The sequence below is a fragment of the Lolium rigidum genome, chromosome 2 (genome assembly GCF_022539505.1).
Source record: "Lolium rigidum isolate FL_2022 chromosome 2, APGP_CSIRO_Lrig_0.1, whole genome shotgun sequence".
Classification (NCBI taxonomy): Eukaryota; Viridiplantae; Streptophyta; class Magnoliopsida; order Poales; family Poaceae; genus Lolium; species Lolium rigidum.
This window is the reverse complement of record NC_061509.1, coordinates 25,007,217-25,030,172: the sequence shown is the minus strand read 5'-3', so window position 1 is coordinate 25,030,172 and position 22,956 is coordinate 25,007,217. Positions and strand designations below refer to the sequence as shown.

General features: G+C 44.1%; 1 protein-coding gene and 1 pseudogene across 1 annotated transcript; both read left to right on the top strand.

Moving 5' to 3' along the window:
- Positions 1 to 102: 102 nt before the first annotated feature.
- Positions 103 to 3,402, top strand: LOC124689376 (pre-mRNA-splicing factor ATP-dependent RNA helicase DEAH7-like). The gene has a single exon (XM_047222919.1). The coding sequence runs from the start codon at positions 103 to 105 to the stop codon at positions 3,340 to 3,342; it is 3,240 nt and encodes a 1,079-aa protein (XP_047078875.1). The 3' UTR covers positions 3,343 to 3,402.
- Positions 3,403 to 19,029: 15,627 nt separating this feature from the next.
- On the top strand, positions 19,030 to 19,932 carry LOC124689375 (annotated as a pseudogene).
- The last annotated feature ends 3,024 nt before the right edge of the window (positions 19,933 to 22,956 follow it).

The following is a 22,956-nucleotide window of genomic DNA, read 5'->3' as shown; positions in this document are numbered from 1 at the left end:
TCGGCCCGGACGCGATTGCCTTTTTCCCCTAGGCTGCTTGGATCCGCTTGCTGCCGAGGACAACCGAATCCCTCTCTCCTTCGTCCAGATCGGTCCCCTCAGATGGCGACCGTCTACCGAGGGCGGCGGCAGCTGGAGGACGACGACGGCGCGATGCAGGGTCTGATCCTGCCGGGGAGACACGAGCGTCGGCCGAGGAGCTCCGCCGCTGCTTCTGCTGCATCTCTCGACGACCTGCCCGCAAAGAGGATGAGGCGAGAAGAAACACAAGGGAGCGGCAACGATGCGTCCAGGGCTCCTCCTCCTCGCCGTCCCCACAAGGACGGAGCGCCGGCCCCCGCTGCATTTACCACCAGCAGGGCAGACCGTCGCGAGCATACACCGGGAAGAATCGGAGCCAGAGCTGGTCGCTCTGCAGCATCCCCTTGGGACAACGTTTGTTCTTCCTTGCCTGCCCCTCTACGCCCTTCCGGCTCCTCCTCGAAATCAAAAGGATCTTCTTATTCGTCGTGCAGGAACACCCAGGTTGCTGACAGAAGGCCCTCAGCAGCTGCTGATAGAAATCCGAAGGTCACCGAGGAGATGATGCAGGAGATGGATTATGACGCCGACCGCGCTTGGTATGACCGTGAAGAAGAACACGGCACTATGTTCAGTGCTGACAATTGTCTTGGAGATGATGCTTCCCTTCGAATTAACAAGACCGCAAAGCTGACTCGCCAAGATGGTACTCGGGTGACTCTTGCCCAGACCAAAAGGCTGTCGCATATCACCGCCGAGAATGCTCGGTGGGAGGACAGCCAGCTGTGCAGATCCGGAGCCGTTCGAAGGACAGGGGTGCAGACAGAGTTCGATGATGAAAATGAGCGTAGAGTGACACTACTTGTTCGTGACACGAAACCCCCGTTCCTCGATGGACGGGCTGTGTTCACAGATCAAGTGGATACTGTGACGCCGCTCAAGGACCCGACGTCCGACATGGCTATCATCGCGCGCAGAGGGTCTCTTTTGGTCAAGGAGATCCGTGAGAAGCAGAGTATGAACAAGTCGAGACAGCGCTTCTGGGAGCTTGCCGGATCGAAGCTTGGTGTTATTCTGGGTGTTGAGAAAACAACTGAACAGGTTGATACTGATACATCAGTTGCTGGTGGTTTCAAAGAGAAGCTGAAATTTTCACAGCACATGAAGGGAAAAACAGAGGCCGTCAGTGATTTTGCAAAATCGAAATCTCTTGCTGAGCAGAGGCAATATCTTCCCATATACGCTGCCCGGGATGACCTTCTAGAGGTTGTGCGTGAGAACCAGGTGGTCGTGGTCATTGGCGAAACTGGTTCCGGGAAGACTACCCAGCTCACTCAGTATCTTCATGAGGATGGATACACCAGGACTGGCCTCGTCGGTTGCACACAACCAAGACGTGTGGCTGCCATGAGTGTCGCTCGGCGTGTCAGCGAAGAGATGGGGACTGCGCTTGGGGACGAAGTTGGATATGCTATCCGGTTTGAGGATGTCATGTGTCCTACCACGAAGATAAAGTACATGACAGATGGAGTGCTTCTCCGCGAAACATTGAAGGATGCTGACCTTGACAGATACCGGGTTATCATCATGGATGAGGCGCATGAGAGATCACTCAACACTGATATTTTGTTCGGTATACTGAGGAAGGTTGTTGCACGTCGACGGGATTTTAAGCTAATCGTCACGTCTGCAACACTAAATGCAGACAAGTTCTCGAAATTCTTTGGAGGCGCGCCTGTATTTCACATACCAGGCAGGACATTTCCAGTGAATATCCTGTTCAGCCAAACGCCGTGTGAAGACTATGTGGAAGCGGCAGTGAAGCAGGCCATGTCAATCCACATAACGAGTGGCCCTGGGGACATACTCATCTTCATGACCGGGCAGGAAGAGATTGAGGCTGCTTGCTATGCGCTTGCCGAGCGCATGGAGCAGCTAGTATCATCATCCACCAAGCCTGTACCCAATCTCTTAATCTTGCCCATCTATTCACAGTTGCCTGCTGACTTGCAGGCCAAGATTTTTCAGAAGGCGCAAGAGGGCACTCGCAAATGCATCGTTGCTACCAACATCGCCGAGACGTCCCTGACAGTAGATGGTATTTTGTATGTCATTGATACCGGGTATGGAAAGATAAAGGTACACAATCCACGGATGGGCATGGACGCTCTTCAGGTGTTTCCATGTAGCCGAGCAGCGGCAGACCAGCGTGCGGGGCGTGCAGGAAGAACTGGTCCTGGCACATGCTACAGGCTGTTCACCGAATCAGCTTACCAGAATGAGATGCTCCTTAACCCCGTGCCAGAGATCCAAAGGACCAACCTTGGGAATGTGGTCCTTTTGCTGAAATCCCTCAATGTCGAAAATTTGCTCAATTTCGACTTCATGGATCCACCTCCGCAGGAGAATATCCTGAACTCCATGTACCAGCTCTGGCTCTTGGGCGCCTTGAACAATCTTGGTGGCCTTACAAGTCTAGGTCGTAAGATGGTGGAGTTCCCATTAGACCCAACCCTGGCAAAGATGCTTCTCATGGGGAAGGAGCTGGGGTGCCTTGAGGAAGTACTGACAATTGTGTCCATGCTCTCGGTGCCATCGGTATTCTTCCGGCCAAAAGATCGAGCAGAGGAGAGTGATGTCGCAAGGGAGAAGTTCTTTGTCCCGGAATCTGACCATCTGACACTCCTCAATGTATACAAGCAATGGGAGTTGAACCAATGCAGGGTAGACTGGTGCAGTGACCACTTCCTCCATGTCAAGGGTCTCCAGAAGGCTCGGGAAGTGAGGTCTCAGTTGCTGGACATACTAAATGCCCTGAGGATCCCGTTGACTCCATGCTGTATGGAATGGGACGTGGTGAGGAAGGCCATCTGCTCAGCATACTTCCAGAATTCCGCACAGCTGAAGGGCATTGGAGAGTACGTCAACTGTCAGAATGGGATTCCGTGCCACCTGCATCCCAGCAGCGCCCTCTACGGTCTCGGCTACACCCCTGAGTACGTCGTCTACCACGAGCTTGTCCTGACAGCCAAGGAGTATATGCAATGTGTCACTGCAGTTGACCCACAATGGCTGGCGAAGTTGGGTCCCATGTTGTTCTCTGTGAAGGAGGGCAACACCTCCTTCCTTGACCGCGGGAGGTGGCATGATGAGGAGAAGTCGACCATGGATGAGATGGAGAAGATGAGGCAGGAGCAAGTGGAGGCGGCAGGCAGAGAGAATGGGAGGCTGGAGAAGAGAGGCAAGCGGCAGCAGGTTGCTATGCCGGGACTGAAGAAAGGTTTGGCGTATATGAGGCCCAAAAGGAGGATGGGTTTGTAGGTAGGAAATGTTGAGTGGGTATGTTTGATGTGCTGATATAGTCTACCCTCTTAGTATGTACAGATGTGGAACACTCTCAATAATGAATGCATTATGATTTTAATTCTAATGGATTTTGGTACTCCTCAACCTTACTTAATTTCTTAGTAAATAATGGTTGTAGAATCCTATTACTACTTCACTTGTTTAGTTAAATTGTGAACCATTTTGGCAGTAACATTTATACCCTACATATCTCACCCGCAACTGTGGCATAAGAATTTCATTGTACGACATCAAGTGCTTTACCTAGGTCTTCTAATTCTAATTTAGTGTGTGTCCTATTCTCAAAAAAAAATTAAGTTTGTCCTTTGAGAAGTTATTTGTACATTATCAAGAGAGCTTTCTGTTGTTTTCTCCATTATTCAGCTCGCTGCCTTTATGATGTTTCCGCATTACACATGCTTAAGTGAGTATGGTCTGATCATATGGACGTAGAAACATCATCTCATCGACACTTGGTAGGTTGTTGATCAGATTTAGATTGAGTTTCCTCTAAGACCCATTTACATGGAAAGAGTTTTCTCCGAGATCAGATTCACAAAACAATGAATATGTTTTGTTGCTGTATATATGAAGATTTATCTGATTATATGCTGCAACCTTATTTTGGAATTCAGATTGCCAGTTGAACCCTGAATTTTCTACAATTCAACTTTCATGCCATCTCTTACCTAGGTTTGTACGGATTCATCTTATATGTTTCTTTTTCCATGATAGCTCATGCAAGGTCTCTGACAGCTCAATATTTCCTTTGGTTCACATTAAATAGGAGCAGGCTCAATTGTACAATCTACTGCAACGAATTTGGTCTCAATATCTTGTATTGTCAGTTTCAACAAAAACGAACTCTAGTTTCTGAGTAAGCACAAGATAATATATGACGTCTATGTGCATTTATCTGTCTGCTTAATCAGATATATGATGCTACCCCTGCAGGCTTATGGAGTACTGGATGTCCAAGGATCCTCAACGGATTTGAATGCACAAACAGTGTCTGGGGAAGATGACAAGACCTTTGATGACACTGTTGATATTAATTTTGCATGATAAGTTAGGAAGAAGCTCGTGTATGTTGAACTGCACCTGCCTCAGCCTGCTGTGCTGCAAGATTGAGTAGCAATGCTAGTTTGCTTCCGGGACATGTTTTTCTTCTTCTTTGATTGAGGTGTGGCGAAGGTTTCAGTAAGTTGGCTAACATTTAAATCCTAGTTCTTTTATTTGTTATCTTGAGATACAATTTGTTTCTCATTTTTTTCCTTTCAAAAAAGGACACATAAGTATAACAGCCGAGATGAGGTTCACAGACCTCCATAGGCAAAATCAACCGTTACTGATTGTTGCTATAATCACAGCCGTTGAACATCATATGTACGACCCCATAATCGACAAGCTAGCTCTTCAAGTATGCTTTCCTTGTGAAAATGCTGGTGTTAATTATGGCTCTACTTCTCGTTGCAGTTTCGAACACAGGCTGCAGCACCAGCTGAATATGCACATCCCAACGCGAGAAATAGGTTATCAGAACAAGAGAACAAATGCTTGTTTTTCCCCTTTGTGTCAAAAGAAAAAGATGCATAGGTACCAAGTACCATGATTGTTGATCAAGGAGGAGGAGCATAAACAGAGCAGATGCAACGTAATCGAATGGTCTGTTATCTTACCGGTTGGCGCCTGCAACGAGCCACAAGCCATCTTGCATGAGTTGGCGCCAATCGCGGTATGTGCAGTGGTCTGCTCACCTGATCAGGCAGAGCTATGGCAGTTGGTTTTGCCTGCCCAGAGGGTTGGACAGGCCACTGGCAGCCACCTGCTACTGCTCTCCGGACAGCATTAGGAGGAGCATGCTCTCTTCGTTAGGCCACGGTTAACTGACATCCTCAAACCGGATAGCATATCCAACTTCAGTTAGGCCACCTGGCGGTTGTTTCAATGCCGAAAAGAGTGCACACGGGATCAACATGCTTGCTTGGAAGGCATAAAAGGAAATGAACCGCACGGTTAACTGACAGGGCCAACAATATGGAATTAACAGAAGCAAGTTCAGTTTCTCTTCATGCCCCTGGATTCCCACTTCACAGTCCGCCAGGGCATGCTAATTCCTACGAGTTCACTTCATTTTTTGACCAGGGGATTATAAAGAAAGGGTCAATTTCACAGGTTCCATGCAGCATACAGAATGAAATGGAAGAACATACAGAAAATAATCCATTTCTGCATCTCAGCCAGCGGAAGTTAACTAGATACCTGCGGAGCAAAAGATGCCATCAGTCAAACCGATTCCTAATATTCATTCATGGAAAGTATGTTAAACACCTCACAATTTTTGTATGATTCAACCGATAAATATTAGCTTCAAATTATCAAGATTGTGCCAAAAGGTCAAAAGCTTTGTCATCTAAGCATTAATGGAAAAAAAACTAGCATTAGAAACAGGGAAAGGCAACATGAAGACAGTAAATCTGTAGTGGCAAACCTTCCAACTCCAAATGGTAGCACATTCTCAAGTTTTTGGCTAACTCTAGTTTCAGTAGAGGTTAAAAGTGGTTCAAATAACTCACTGGAACAACCTAGTTTATCAAATATGTTGAATTTTTCTTTATTATTATGGAAGTATAAGGGGCTCATGGAGTAACAGAGCAGAAATGTACGAGATATATAGTCACTAGCAAATCAAATTCAAGTTGTCAAGCCTGAAGTAAAGGTCGTCTATCATTGTTTTTTTACTCTCCACTGTAAAAACAAAACACTAGCACATACTTATGAAGAAAGCGATGTTTCAGTCATACCAACCTTATCATGTGTTCTGTATAAATTATTAAATATTCATAGTGACCAAAATGGAAGAAAACCAGACTGCACATAAACCATAAAAACATCCAACATGTAGTTTGAATCATACAAACTATACTGGAGATTATCTGACTTTAGTCATAAATAGAGATATGCTGAGAAAATATTTAATCTATCCTCCTAGCTTAACATAATTGTACAACAATAAGCGAGAACTAGGTATTACAAAGATCCTGAATGAGCAACAATATGAAATGTGTTTCCCTAAATAAGCAATAAAGTGAAGTGGCAAGTCGATATTAATAATGGAAGTACGAAGCCAAATGCACACGATTTTTAAGTTATCAATTATTTTGCATTGAGGGAACATCAAACACATGATCCTCAAACTTGAACTCATAAGCACACAAAAAAAAAAACCAGATGCATTGAAGCATCCAGAAAAGGTAAAAGAAAAATAGCATAAAAGGAAAGGAACACATTTCATTCTGCTACCACCGATAGATAGTTACCTGCTTGATCAATACATCACAATAGCATGCCCATCTGGACAAATCATTTTATGTCTTTTGTAAGTTCAGCTCCATCCTGCCCACCACCAATGCTCTTGTCTACAAACATAAGAAGTCAAGGAACCAATAAGATTCCAACGAAAAGCCAAATAGATATGAGGGGGGCATAAATGAGATATCAAAATAAACACATAGCTGTAATTTCATATAAAACCAATTGAATCTTGGTGGGACAATAAGAACAGATAACAAAACCATATCTACTACTATTTAATACAAATAATATTACACTGTATACTCTCTTCAGTTTAATTATATAGTATATGAATATACTCGCTTATCTCATAAAATGAACAATGATGCACAACAATTAGCAGATCTGAAGGGAGAAGTCACCTTAAATTAATCTTAAGTATGTCCATGCCATCTCGGATAAAACAAAATATTCTTGTAATAATAAATTCTACAAATAAAAGTGATCATGACTATTTATATTTAGATAAATGTAGCCTGAATACTGCAAAATGGAAATGCCACATACAGCAGGACTCTTCTAAAGGTCAAAAGTTACAGTGTAAATATCACACCATGTGTTCGACATGTGAATTGGTTCAACCAAGTTTTTTAATATAGCTGTCTTCAGGTTCCGACCATCGAGTATCTCATCGTGAGAAATACCTAAGCAGCAAGTTATGCACTAACAATAGCTATATTATACAGCTCTTGAATAAGTCAACAGACAGGCAACAATCAAATTTAGTTCCAATAATGTACAAATAATTTGCATGTATACCTCAAAAAATATTTTTCTATCAATCATTGTATTCTGTTTTATACTAGGCACACCCATAGATTAAACAGCCAAAGTGTTGGTTACCTTAGACTTGAACTATATAATTCGAAACTAGTAATAAGAGAGTATCAGATAACTTGGTCTAGTTATACCTGCAGTATAGACAACTTCAAATGGATAAAAGCCATGCCAATTGTTGTAGTCGAAAACTTTCTTGAACTGCAATGATTCCAGCTGGACCGCGAATACGCCAGTCGATGTCCGTAATAACACCACATTATTGTTCTCAGCAAACCCGAGGATGAATGGGTGCTCTGTCGCCCATTCTAAAAGTAGCTTGTCCAGCGCAATAGTCCTTTCCAGCAGCCACGAATTAACACCATCACAATTCATCTCCCTCTTCCATAACTGGGCGCTGAATTTTGACAGGATGAGGAAACCAAGGCCACCATCTTCTAACAAGATAACCGAAATATTGCCAACACCTTCCCACCAGTGAATCTCATCCCCTGGCACAGGTATCAAAGATAGGCTCTGCCTATCCAAATCGAATTCAAGAATTCCGTAGATTTCCCCACTAATCAACCAGTAAAGGGAATCCCCAGCCATCACAGCGGGGTTGTATTGATTAACACTAGGATCATCAGGCGGAAGCTGTACTGTGATGAGATTACCCCATACGCCGGTCTCGGATGAGTAAACGGAGGCGACGGCCTTTCGGCGGTGCATGTCGCTGTTTCCTACCAAGACCACCTGGAAGTGCTGGATGTCTCCGGCAGCAGCAGGGCGAAGCACCGCGGCGCTGATCCAGCTGTCATCCGCGTCGAACGCTGGAGGAATGCCCAGGCGGTGCTGGCCGCCGGTGATGGGGTCCCACACCAGGAGCTGGTTCTTGGGCGAGAGGATGAGCGCGAGGCCATGGCGGCACCCGAGGGGCCGGAAGCTGTCACCGGCGTGGATGGGGACGGAGAAGCGGGACGGCGGGATGCGATTGGGCGCGTCCAGGGTAGAAGTGAAGTGGATGTCGTCAAAGAATTTGACGAAGCAGCCGAGGAGGGGAGGGTTGCGGCGGTGGTGTGAGCGGAAGCGGCTGCAGAAGCGGGGGTCGGAGGCGAGGCTACGCCAGCGCTTGGAGACGGCGGAGGCGCGGGGGAGGGACGAGGGCTGCGGCGGGAGGCGGAGGAGGATCTCGGAGAGCAGGTCGTCGTCCTCCAGCGGCGGCGCCGCCGGCGAGCTCGTTGTCTCGGCCTCGTCGCTGGTCATCCCTGCAGTGGGTTGGACTGGAACTGGCGTGGTGGAGTGAAATGAGGTGGAGGCCCAATATTATTGAGAATATAGTAGGGGAAATCACGTTGAGGTTCCGAGCCCACGATGTTTTTGGGCCCAACGATGTTGAAGCAAATTCTTCTGCTAAAGAAAGAATCAAATTCTTGTCTCATAATGTTCTAGTAGCCTTCAAAACGGAGAATTTCGGTGTAATCATCCCACGGATTGACAGTTCTTTACTCAACGTATTGTTGTACAGTACAATACAATGCTTCAGCCGAATTCAGTGGTAGAAAGAGCATGTCTAACAGGCCCTTTATAACCCGCCCACCCCGTAAAATTCCGGCGAGATACGGGGCAGGCGCGGTTTGGGCCGTCTAGCAGGCCCCGTATTCGGGCTGCCCCGTTTCGGCGGAATACTGGGCCCAGGAAATCGGCCCCTCCGCCCCCTACTTATACCGGGCGCAGGTGCGAGTGAGGGGTTAACCCCTCACTCGCAACCCTAGCTCCGCCGTGCGCCGCCGCCTCCTCCTCCTGCTCCGGCGAGCAATTAGTCGCTCCCCCGCGCCGCATTCCAACCGCCGCCACCCGCATGGACTCCCGCCGCTGTAGTAGCGCCTCGCCGGCGAGCGGATCGAAGCGATCCCGCTCGCCGGACACCGTGGAGGAGGCGTGGCGCTTGAAATGCAAGCGCTCCGCCGCGGGAGCCGCCGTGCGGCCTGCAAGTACGGCGGCGCGTATTACATGCCGGACTCGCTCCGGGAGTTCGCCGCCGGTGGGCGGTGGTACCGCCAAGATCCGCCGCTCAAACCGATGAGCGGCGCCGCCTTCGAGAAGTGGTGATCCGATGAATAGAGAATACTTGTTATGGTGATTATCAAAGTTATGCTTATGTGTTGTTTATGATCTTGCATGCTCTCCGTTATTAGTAGATGCTCTGGCCAAGTAGATGCTTTTAACTCCAAGAGGGAGTACTTATGCTCGATAGTGGGTTCATGCCTGCATTGACACCCGGGACAGTGACATAAAGTTCTAAGGTTGTGTTGTGCTGTTGCCACTAGGGATAAAACATTGATGCTATGTCTAAGGATGTAGTTGTTGATTACATTACGCACCATACTTAATGCAATTGTCCTGTTGCTTGCAACTTAATACCGGAGGGGTTCGGATGATAACCTCGAAGGTGGACTTTTTAGGCATAGATGCAGCTTGGATGGCGGTCTATGTACTTTGTCGTAATGCCCAATTAAATCTCACTATACTCATCATGATATGTATGTGCATGGTCATGCTCTCTTTATTTGTCAATTGCCCAACTGTAATTTGTTCACCCAACATGCTGTTCGTCTTATGGGAGAGACACCTCTAGTGAATCGTGGACCCCGGTCCAATTCTCTTTACTCGAAATACAATCTATCGCAATACTTGTTTCTACTGTTTTCTCCGCAAACAATCATCTTCCACACAATACGGTTAATCCTTTGTTACAGACAAGCCGGTGAGATTGACAACCTCACTGTTTCGTTGGGGCAAAGTAGTTTGGTTGTGTTGTGCAGGTTCCACGTTGGCGCCGGAATCTCCGGTGTTGCGCCGCACTACATCCCGCCGCCATCAACCTTCAACGTGCTTCTTGGCTCCTCCCGGTTCGATAAACCTTGGTTTCTTTCTCGAGGGAAAACTTGCTCGCTGTGCTCATCATACCTTCCTCTTGGGGTTGCCCAACGAACGTGTGAAATACACGCCATCAAGCATATTTTCTCGGCGCCGTTGCCGGGGAGATCAAGACACGCCGCAAGGGGAGTCTCCACTTCTCAATCTCTTTACTTTGTTTTTGTCTTGCTTTATTTTATTTACTACTTTGTTTGCTGCACTAAATCAAAATACAAAAAAATTAGTTGCTAGTTTTACTTTATTTGCTATCTTGTTTGCTATATCAAAAACACAAAAAAAAATTAGTTTACTTGCATTCACTTTACTTATTTCATCATGTTTCCTTTTAATTTTACCACAAAGAACATACCGGTAGGACGTGGGTCTATAGTTGGGAGAAATAATATAGAAGAATTCTTCAACCATGTTAGTACCATTGAAAATTTTGAAGATAGACACTTGATAGATCTTGCGCCTACTTATGAAATTGCTGCTGCGCATTTAGTTCGCTTGTTGGAAACTAAATTTGTTAATCTTAATCCTATAATCCAACACATGTTTTTCACGCTTGGTGATATGGAAGAAGGGGAAAAGAAAGATTTTGTTTTAGAAACCCTTCTTAGAGAATTTGGTGGTCTAGCAAGAGAAGCTAGAAAGGTCTTTGCTAAATTTAATATGCTTGGTTCTCCTACTAATTTTGCTAGTCTCCTTGAAAAGATGGATATGGATAGAATAAGATACACTAATAATATTGATGATGGTGAGGAGATCAAAGCACCAATACCATGCAAGCTCCTAGCTATGAATGATGCACTAGAAAATAATTATGCTTGGCTTGTTCCTGAAAATTCGTTTGATGAGAGTAGCACACCTAAGACTAATGAAAAGGGAGATGCTAAAACTTATGTATCTAATATAATATGCCTAGTTGAGAAAACTCCACACCTCGCTGAGAATGCATCACCCTTCGATAATACTTGATACACACTTTCTGCGCCTAGCTGAAAGGCGTTAAAGAAAAGCGCTTATGGGAGACAACCCATGTTTTTACCTACAGTAATTTGTTTTTATTTTGTGTCTTGGAAGTTGTTTACTACTGTAGCAACCTCTCCTTATCTTAGTTTTGAGTTTTGTTGTGCCAAGTTAAGCCGTTGATAGAAAAGTAAGTACTAGATTTGGATTACTGCGCAGTCCCAGATTTCTTTGTTGTCACGAATCTGAGCCCACTGCCCTGCAGGAAGCTCAGAAAATTATGCCAATTTACGTGCATGATCCTCAGATATGTACGCAACTTTCATTCAATTTGAGCATTTTCATTTGAGCAAGTCTGCTGCCATTTTAAAATTCGTCAATACGAACTGTTCTGTTTTGACAGATTCTGCCTTTTATTTCGCATTGCCTCTTTCGCTATGTTGGATGAATTTCTTTGATCCACTAATGTCCAGTAGCATTATGCAATGTCCAGAAGTGTTAAGAATGAGTGTGTCACCTCTGAATATGTCAATTTATATTGTGCACTAACCCTCTAATGAGTTGTTTCGAGTTTGGTGTGGAGGAAGTTTTCAAGGATCAAGAGAGGAGTATGATGCAACATGATCAAGGAGAGTGAAAGCTCTAAGCTTGGGGATGCACCCGGTGGTTCACCCCTGCATATATCAAGAAGACTCAAGCGTCTAAGCTTGGGGATGCCCAAGGCATCCTCTTCTTCATCGACAACATTATCAGGTTCCTCCCCTGAAACTACATTTTTATTCGGCCACATCTTATGTGCTTTTTCTTGGAGCGTCGGTTTGTTTTTGTTCTTGTTTTGTTTGAATAAAATGGATCCTAGCATTCACTTTATGGGAGAGATATACACTCCGCTGTAGCATATGGACAAATATGTCCTTGGTTTCTACTCATAGTATTCATGGCGAAGTTTCTCCTTCGTTAAATTGTTATATGGTTGGAATTGGAAAATGATACATGTAGTAATTGCTATAAATGTTTTGGGTAATGTGATACTTGGCAATTGTTGTGTTCATGTTTAAGCTCTTGCATCATATGCTTTGCACCTATTAATGAAGAAATACATAGAGCATGCTAAAATTTGGTTTGCATATTTGGTTTCTCTAAGGTCTAGATAATTTCTAGTTTTGAGTTTGAACAACAAGGAAGACGGTATAGAGTATTATAATGCTTTCAATATGTCTTTTATGTGAGTTTTGTTGTACTAGTTCATCCTTGTGTTTGCCTCAAACAACCTTGCTAGCCTAAACCTTGTATCGAGAGGGAATACTTCTCATGCATCCAAAATACTTGAGCCAACCACTATGCCATTTGTGTCCACCATACCTACCTACTACATGGTATTTTCCCGCCATTCCAAAGTAAATTGCTTGAGTGCTACCTTTAAAATTCCATCATTCACCTTTGCAATATATAGCTCATGGGACAAAATAGCCTTAAAAACTATTGTAGTATTGAATATGTAATTATGCACTTTATCTCTTATTAAGTTGCTTGTTGTGCGATAACCATGTTTACTGGGAACGCCATCAACTCATTGTTGAATTTCATGTGAGTTGCTATGCATGTTCGTCTTGTCTGAAGTAAGGGCGATCTACACTGAGTTGAATGGTTTGAGCATGCATATTGTGAGAGAAGAACATTGGGCCGCTTAACTAAAGCCATGTTCCATGGTGGAAGTTTCAGTTTTGGACAAACATCCTCAAATCTCTAATGAGAAAAGAATTAATTGTTGTTGAATGCTTAAAGCATTAAAAGAGGAGTCCATTATCTGTTGTCTATGTTGTCCCGGTATGGATGTCTAAGTTGAGAATAATCAAAAGCGAGAAATCCAAATGCGAGCTTTCTCCTTAGACCTTTGTACAGGCGGCATAGAGGTACCCCTTTGTGATACTTGGTTAAAGCATATGTATTGCGGTGATAATCCAGGTAGTCCAAGCTAATTAGGACAAGGTGCGAGCACTATTAGTACACTATGCATGAGGCTTGCAACTTATAAGATATAATTTACATGATGCATATGCTTTATTACTACCGTTGACAAAATTGTTTCATGTTTTCAAAATCAAAGCTCTAGCACAAATATAGCAATCGATGCTTTTCCTCTATGAGGACCATTCTCTTTACTTCAATGTTGAGTCAGTTCACCTATTTCTCTCCACCTCAAGAAGCAAACACTTGTGTGAACTGTGCATTGATTCTTACATACTTGCTTATTGCACTTATTATATTACTCTATGTTGACAATATCCATGAGATATATATGTTACAAGTTGAAAGCAACCGCTGAAACTTAATCTTCTTTTGTGTTGCTTCAATACCTTTACTTTGAATTATTGCTTTATGAGTTAACTCTTATGCAAGACTTATTGATGCTTGTCTTGAAGTACTATTCATGAAAAGTCTTTGCTTTATGATTCACTTGTTTACTCATGTCATACACATTGTTTTGATCGCTGCATTCTCTACATATGCTTTACAAATAGTATGATCAAGTTTATGATGGCATGTCACTCCGGAAATTATCTTTGTTATCGTTTTACCTGCTCGGGACGAGCAGTAACTAAGCTTGGGGATGCTGATACGTCTCCAACGTATCGATAATTTCTTGTGTTCCATGCCACATTATTGATGTTATCTACATGTTTTATGCACACTTTATATCATATTCGTGCATTTTCCGGAACTAACCTATTAACAAGATGCCGAAGTGCCGCTTCTTCGTTTTCTCGCTGTTTTTGGTTTCAGAAATCCTAGTAAAGAAATATTCTCGGAATTGGACGAAATAAAAGCCCAGAGGCCTATTTTCTCACGAAGCTTCCAGAAGTCCGAAGGAGAGACGAAGAGGGGCCACAGGGGAGCCAAACCCTAGGGCGGCGCGGCCCCCCCCTTGGCCGCGCCGGCCTGTGGTGTGGGCCCCCGTGCCGCCTCTTGACTTGCCCTTCCGCCTACAAATAGCCTCCGTGACGAAACCCCCGCATCGAGAGCCACGATACGGAAAACATTACCGAGACGCCGTCGCCGCCAATCCCATCTCGGGGGATCCTCGGAGATCGCCTCCGGCACCCTGCCGGAGAGGGGAATCATCTCCCGGAGGACTCTACACCGCCATGGTCGCCTCCGGAGTGATGAGTGAGTAGTCTACCCCTGGACTATGGGTCCATAGCGAGTAGCTAGATGGTTGTCTTCTCCCCATTGTGCTATCATTGTCGGATCTTGTGAGCTGCCTATCATGATCAAGATCATCTATATGTAATTCTATATGTTGCGTTTGTTGGGATCCGATGAATAGAGAATACTTGTTATGGTGATTATCAAAGTTATGCTTATGTGTTGTTTATGATCTTGCATGCTCTCCGTTATTAGTAGATGCTCTGGCCAAGTAGATGCTTTTAACTCCAAGAGGGAGTACTTATGCTCGATAGTGGGTTCATGCCCGCATTGACACCGGGACGAGTGACGGAAAGTTCTAAGGTTGTGTTGTGCTTGTTGCCACTAGGGATAAAACATTGATGCTATGTCTAAGGATGTAGTTGTTGATTACATTACGCACCATACTTAATGCAATTGTCTGTTGCTTGCAACTTAATACTTGAGGGGGTTCGGATGATAACCTGAAGGTGGACTTTTTAGGCATAGATGCAGTTGGATGGCGGTCTATGTACTTTGTCGTAATGCCCAATTAAATCTCACTATACTCATCATGATATGTATGTGCATGGTCATGCTCTCTTTATTTGTCAATTGCCCAACTCGTAATTTGTTCACCCAACATGCTCGTTCGTCTTATGGGAGAGACACCTCTAGTGAACTGTGGACCCCGGTCCAATTCTCTTTACTCGAAATACAATCTATCGCAATACTTGTTTCTACTTGTTTTCTCTGCAAACAATCATCTTCCACACAATACGGTTAATCCTTTGTTACAGCAAGCCGGTGAGATTGACAACCTCACCGTTTCGTTGGGGCAAAGTAGTTTGGTTGTGTTGTGCGGGTTCCACGTTGGCGCCGGAATCTCCGGTGTTGCGCCGCACTACATCCCGCCGCCATCAACCTTCAACGTGCTTCTTGGCTCCTCCTGGTTCGATAAACCTTGGTTTCTTTCTGAGGGAAAACTTGCTGCTGTGCTCATCATACCTTCCTCTTGGGGTTGCCCAACGAACGTGTGAAATACACGCCATCATTAGGCAGCTCACAAGATCCAACAATGAAGCACAATGAGGAGAAGACAACCATCTAGCTACTGCTATGGACCCATAGTCCAGGGGTGAACTACTCACTCATCACTCCGGAGGCGACCATGGCGGTGTAGAGTCCTCCGGGAGATGAATCCCCTCTCCGGCAGGGTGCCGGAGGAGATCTCCAGAATCCCCCGAGATGGGATTGGCGGCGGCGGCGTCTCTGGAAGGTTTTCCGTATCGTGGTTTTTCGCATCAGGGTTTTCTCGACGGAGGCTTTAAATAGGCGGAAGGGCAGCCTCGGAGGGGGCCTGGGGGGCCCACACAATAGGGCGGCGCGGCCCCCCTCTGGCCGCGCCAGGGTGTGGTGTGGGGCCCCCAGGGCTTCCCTCTGGCGGCTCTCGGGTGTTCTGGATGGTTCCGGGAAAAATAGGAACTTGGGTCTTGATTTCGTCCGATTCCGAGAATATTTCGTTACTAGGATTTCGAAACCAAAAACAGCGAGAAAACGAGCAAGCTGACACTTCGGCATCTTGTTAATAGGTTAGTTCCGGAAAATGCACGAATATGACATAAAGTGTGCATAAAACATGTAGGTATCATCAATAATATGGCATGGAACATAAGAAATTATCGATACGTCGGAGACGTATCAAGCATCCCCAAGCTTAGTTCTGCTCGTCCCGAGCAGGTAAAACGATAACAAAGATAATTTCTGAAGTGACATGCCATCATAACCTTGATCATACTATTTGTAAACATATGTAGTGGATGCAGCGATCAAAACAATGGTAATGACATGAATAAACAAGTGAATCATAAAGCAAATACTTTTCATGAATAGTACTTCAAGACAAGCATCAATAAGCCTTGCATAAGAGTTAACTCATAAAGCAATAAATCAAAGTAAAGGTATTGAAGCAACACAAAGGAAGATTAAGTTTCAGCGGTTGCTTTCAACTTGTAACATGTATATCTCATGAATAATTGTCAACATAGAGTAATATAACAAGTACAATATGCAAGTATGTAGGAATCAATGCACAGTTCACACAAGTATTTGCTTCTTGAGGTGGAGAGAGATAGGTGAACTGACTCAACATAAAAGTAAAGAGAATGGTCCTTCAAAGAGGAAAGCATCGATTGCTATATTTGTGCTAGAGCTTTTATTTTGAAAACATGAAACAATTTTGTCAACGGTAGTAATAAAGCATATGAGTTATGTAAATTATATCTTACAAGTTGCAAGTCTCATGCATAGTATATTAATAGTGCCCGCACCTTGTCCTAATTAGCTTGGACTACCGGATCTTTGCAATGCACATGTTTTAACCAAGTGTCACAATGGGGTACCTCCATGCCGCCTGTACAAAGGTCTAAGGAGAAAGCTCGCATTTTGGATTTCTCGCTTTTGATTATTCTCAACTTAGACATCCATACCGGGACAACATGGACAACAGATAATGGACTCCTCTTTAATGCATAAGCATGTTGCAACAATTATTATTCTCATATGAGATTGAGGATATATGTCCAAGACTGAAACTTCCACCATGGATCATGGCTTTAGTTAGCGGCCCAATGTTCTTCTCTAACAATATGCATGCTCCAACCATAAAGGTGGTAGATCTCTCTTACTTCAGACAAGACGGACATGCATAGCAACTCACATGATATTCAACAAAGAATAGTTGATGGCGTCCCCAGAAGCATGGTTATCGCACAACAAGCAACTTAATGAAGGGGTGCCTATTCATCATCATGCTCGGGCTAGGTAGATGTTGCTCTCCTACGCTTCAGGGAATAATATTGAGATATTTTGTTGTTGTTTCTTTCTGTGCTCATGAATTATGTTTATGGGGGTACGGAAAGACTTTAGGAAGACTTGTGCTGCTCCGGGCTGCGTATTTTTCCCTGCATTATGCAGGAGCATCAAATAATTATCTTTAAATTTTAAATCTTCATTTTAAAATATGTTTATTTATTATCAGATCATATTACTAAAAATAAGGCATTTTTCTTTTAAGGTAAGTCTTTGACTAACAGTTTCTGACACGATGGCACTGAAAGAAAAATACACAATCAAAAAAGGTGTAATAAGAGAAATTTCCCTATCCCTATTACATATGACCATATTAAAATATTAGATTTGGATGTATAATTTATCTTATGCACCCTACGGGAATGATAGAAATGGAGTTTGCGCCGATGTCAACCAATAGCCCAAGCATGTCAATGGAGTAGTTAATAAGATATAGTTTAATCATTTCTTTTAGTACATATGACACTGAAATACGCTAAGTATAATTTTTATATTTATAAAAATATGTGGCTATCTTTTTCGGTATTTATGTGTATATTACATTACATGGATGATATGTATGACGACCGAAAATAGGCCGTAGCAACGCACGGTATTCAACTAGTTAGTATAATTGAAAAGTTCTTTTCAATACGAATCTAACGATACTAATTACATATAATATAATCAAGATTTTATTGCTCAATTTTTATGGTCAAAGTTCGTCTTGCAATACGTGTGCGCCTTATTCCTTGAAACGGAGGTAGTATATGCTTAACGCATTCAGGGTAAAATGGAGTTTTTAGATTAGATATTATTTATTCCATAGAGGAATTAATGGTATGTAAATACCGCCTCGGCCCCTGATTTGCAGTTGGCGACGACTTTGTCAAGCCCACGGATTTCTTAGTCCTCAATCCTGATACTGCTCCACAATCCTGTTTCTTTCATTGGTAATCAGAGTTACACCACCCAGAAGACGAGATACAGTGGTTGACGAGACACATTGTGTTGACAAAGTATATTGACCTAACGGCCTAGCAGAGTGTCAGGTATTAATTTAATTATGTTGGCTAATCGTCCTACCCGGGTTGAGGTTGTTACTAGTAGTTGCAATACTAATTTGTTTTCAAATATTAAATAATACATTGCTCTATATATTCATGATTAACGTACAGTACTCCTTTAATATGTTCATTGATTGAGCTTTAAGTCAACTCCTTTGCATGTCAAGTTTACTAGCTAGTGGGCCTGCTGTGAATCTTATTAAAGTATAGTATATCCTAACCCTTCCTAATTATCACAACTAGTGGACGTTCGATGTACAATTTGTAGATCGTGAGATACTGACCACACCATAGTTGTACATGTTCATTAATTACAGGTAATTTATGTAATTATATATGATCTCAACCCTGTATAACTGACATCAAGCTAGGATAAACCAATGTATCATATGGCATATAACTAATCAAGGGTGAAGGCCGGGCTTGGATCATTGCGGGATATAAAGGTGCAGTACTACGTCTGGTAAAATCCTACTCGCCCATTTAATTTGTTGCCATCTCCTTCTTGACGCTTAGCACCGAAGCGCAAGCAAGGCGCATTTTCGCTTCCGACCTTCTCCATCTTCGTCGCCGTTCATCCATGGGTGTCCTGTCCAACAGGTTTTGCTCCAAATTGATCTCTCTATATTTTTTGGACCTCCTACATTTTGTTTACAGTAGATTTTTACCCGCATTGTTTTAGGGTTGAGAAGGAGACCTTGAAGGCGGGGGATCACATCTACTCGTGGAGGGCCGCGTGGGTCTACGCTCATCATGGTGTGGAACCATCTCGATCATGCAAACTCTTAGGAATGCTTATACAGTATACGTTTAGTTATAGGTGATGTATGACCGTGTTCCTTGCGCATGCAGGAATATATGTGGGCGAGAATAAGGTGATCCATTTTACCACTGGAAGGGGCGGAGGTGAAAGAGTCACAAGTCTTTCTCTTGGGAGTTCTATCTCTTCTATGATAACCACGCCATGCTTGGTATGCATACGCTACCGATTGGAAGTCGCCGCTGCCTCTGCCACCGCCACGGAGATAAGTAGTGTGGCGTGCTCCTGCCTCAGCTGTTTCCTGGCGGAGGGTCCCCTCTACCGCTACAAGTATGGCGTCAGAAGGAGGTTTTTCTTTGCCAAGGTGAGAGGCGGGACGTGCACGCTTGCCACCGCCGATCCCGACGAGAAGGTTGTCCACCGTGCCAGCTACACTTGTTGAGGAATGGATTCAGGTGCTACAACCTGATCAAGACGAACTGCGAGGACTTCGCCTTGTACTGCAAGACTGGTCTAATAGTGCTCACCGGCCCGAGCGCAAGCGGGCAGGTTAACTCCTACACATCGGGAGTGGCTTCGATCATCTTGGTGAACCCGACGCTATACTGGGTCAACAAGTATAAAGGTGACATCAGCAAGCGTAAGGATGTGGTCAAAGTAGAAGTGGAGGATCTGCAGGCCAGACTCGCAAGTGCCCAGACTCCAAGCTCCGAGACGGCGTGACAACACTTAGAATGATCCGCCACTTTCTCCGATCCATCCATGCTAAAGCGTCGGAGGTTTAGTTCAGTTTTCAATTGAACTAAATTTTCAACATTTAGTATGTATCGGGACTAATATTTTTCGTTTTGCCAGCTCCAGCTATCTTGCTGTTGAACACGTACTGAACTTCACAATAAAAGTGGCAGAGTACTACTACTGCTTCCAATTTCCAATCCATCATTTATGCCACTTCAGTGGGACAAGAGGAGGACCTCCCGTTCTGAGTCGTTGATGAGATCAGATCCATGTAACAATACAAGCTAAGTTGACCTCAATTACCACGTAATTAATAAGACAATGAAATGGACCCGTTGACATGAAGGAAATAAGGATTAGACCCTGACTTCCTTGTAAGGGTGGAATCCAAGAATATGAAAGTGTTTGTGGTAGATCTTAGGACCACGTTTAATTGTAAAAAATCCATCATCATCAGAATCCCACTCAAATCTCTTTTTTGTCAGAGTTTCCGCCGAAGCATCTTCCTCAGCATCAGACACATCGTGTACCATCCAATGTGCATCCATCGGGCGATCATACCGATCATATTTCATTAGGTGCTGGGCTAAGGGTACAAGGTCATCTTGATACTTCAGTATCCACTCCATTCATCCACCTTGACTCGTCGAGGATCCAAATCCGCAGTCGCTCGGGCACTTCGACTATTCCAAAGTACACCGTATTTTGTGATCTCCCTAGATATGGCTTTATGTATCTCTTGCTCTCATTGTATGTTGGCGCACTAATCACTTGGTATGTACCGTTGGATAATGAAAGCCTGGAAAAAGTTAATCATATCTTACGAGTCATATGGTATTTGCTTAAACTAATCATTTTTCACTTACAATTAATTATAGTACTAACAAAAAGAATATTTTATCCGATTTATATTAATTGACCCAATTTTATCTAGATGCATGTGTATTTAGTCAATAAACGCATCTAGATACATATGAAGTAGAATCAATTAATTTAAATCGGAGGAGGCAGGAAAGCATAATACAAATATTATACTAAATCAATATAGGTCTACTTTCATGGACATGAAATTATGAATAAGAAAAATAAGGAAGTGGTGTGAGAGGATCGATCAGTGCATGTAAGGTACCTCAAAACAAAAGAACCTCGGCAGTGCACGTAGAGTGCTCCTTGGCAAAAGACCCTGTAGCGCTGGCAACCCCAACAGGTCGGGTCGGCTTGATGCAGGAGCAAGCTCCGAACGGTTCCCGCCGGCTCGCCTTGCCGGAAGAAAGCCCTCTCCTCCCACTGACCAGTCCTTGACGAGAAGATGTCCAGCCTCCACAAATTCGGTGGCCATTCCGATTCCAGCAAGCGGCGGCTCGTGTCATCATCCACGAATGGCGGCTTGTCCATCCCCGGCGGCGCCGCGGGAACCACTATCAGCTCGTAGTGCGGCGACGCCGCCGGATCGAACGCGAGGTACACACCGCTCTTGCCCTCCCGCTCCCGCTGTAGGCGAGGGATGAGCGTCCACCGCCGCGTCGCCGGGTTGCAGACGCAGAGCTCGACGGTCATGTCGCAGAGGAGGAGGCCGCCGCTGTGGTCCAGGACCGACCACCAGAAGCGCAGGCGGTCGTCGTCGGGCAGGAAGTCGAGCATGGCGTCCACGGTCCGGGAGGAGGTGGGGCGGGCGAAGAGGTGCGGCCGGTCGTGATCGACGTAGTTGATGAAGATGCCGTGCACCTTGCTGCTGTACGTCCTTCGGAGCGGCAGGGCAGCGGCGAGGAGGCTCGAAGCAGGCAGTAAGCGGCGGGCGGCTCTCGTCAACATTGCCATGGCCGGGTGGACTCACGGCGGCGGCGCCGTAATCGATCGATTGATGCACCCGATCAAATATTGAGCCAGTTGTACTTTTTTTAGAACCCTAGGCTCGGTCTGTTAGGCATGCGTTACTGGACTCGGGAGGGCAAAGTCCGTTTTGCACACATGGCAAAGTCCGTTTCTACGGTAGTATATACGCTTTTTACACAGGAGAAATCACTAGAGAGTTAAGAATCCACCACTACGATGATCGACGCTGGGTAGTTTTTCCCTGCTGATTGCATTCTGTGTGTATCTATATGCATCAATCGATCCTATTTTCACAAAAAAAGTTCTAGCGTATCTATCACTAGAAGATCTTTTTTAACCACAGGTGATGGCTGAACATCTTCCATGACATGTGTGTTAGATGTATATATCTGTATATTGTAGATTCCACATATGTTAGGGGGCTTTCTGCATATGTGCACCTGTACATGTACTATATATTGTGGCCTTTGGCCCCCTGGTAATACAACACGCATATTATCCTAACAATGTGCTCCTATTTGCAGCTTTCCCTAAGCTGCAATGGGGGAGCTCCACCTAAAAGCATGCCTACGTGGCTGCATTCGGCATCTTGAGTTTATTCTATGAATCTTGAAATTTGCATTTTATAGTATAATTAGTTTACTAATTCAAATATGTATGTGTTATAGAAATAATTCATCACACATATGAAAAATAAATGTTGTCACATAATAATAAATGTAAATTTATTTCGGAGAATATGTTGACGTTACGGAGATATAACTATTCAATGATTCTAAACGCTAATGTATCACAAAAAATCCACATATTTTTCCAAAAAATAAAAAATATTAGAAACAACCGTAATAATAATTAAGTAAATAGAAAAATGTTCATGTATCGAAAAGGAATGTTAATATAAATGAAAAAATATATTCATGCAAGTGAAAAGTCTACATATTCATGAGCAGAAACATGTTTAATTTATACACTCAAATAAACATTATTCCGCTAGCTAATGACTCTTTTTTGAAGGATACGCTAATGACTTATTGTTAACGCAAAAACCCATATAGGGGCAATGATGTCAGTTGATCCAAAGTCATACCTCTATGTGGGTGAATGATGATCTTCTTATACTATTACACAAGGATTATAATAGTGTTAGAGACTAATCCAGCAACAAAATAAAAGCTA

Coding starts and splice junctions, on each gene's coding strand:
- LOC124689376 (XM_047222919.1), top strand. CDS start 103: ATGGCGACCGTCTACCGAGGGCGGCGGCAGCTGGAGGACGACGACGGC.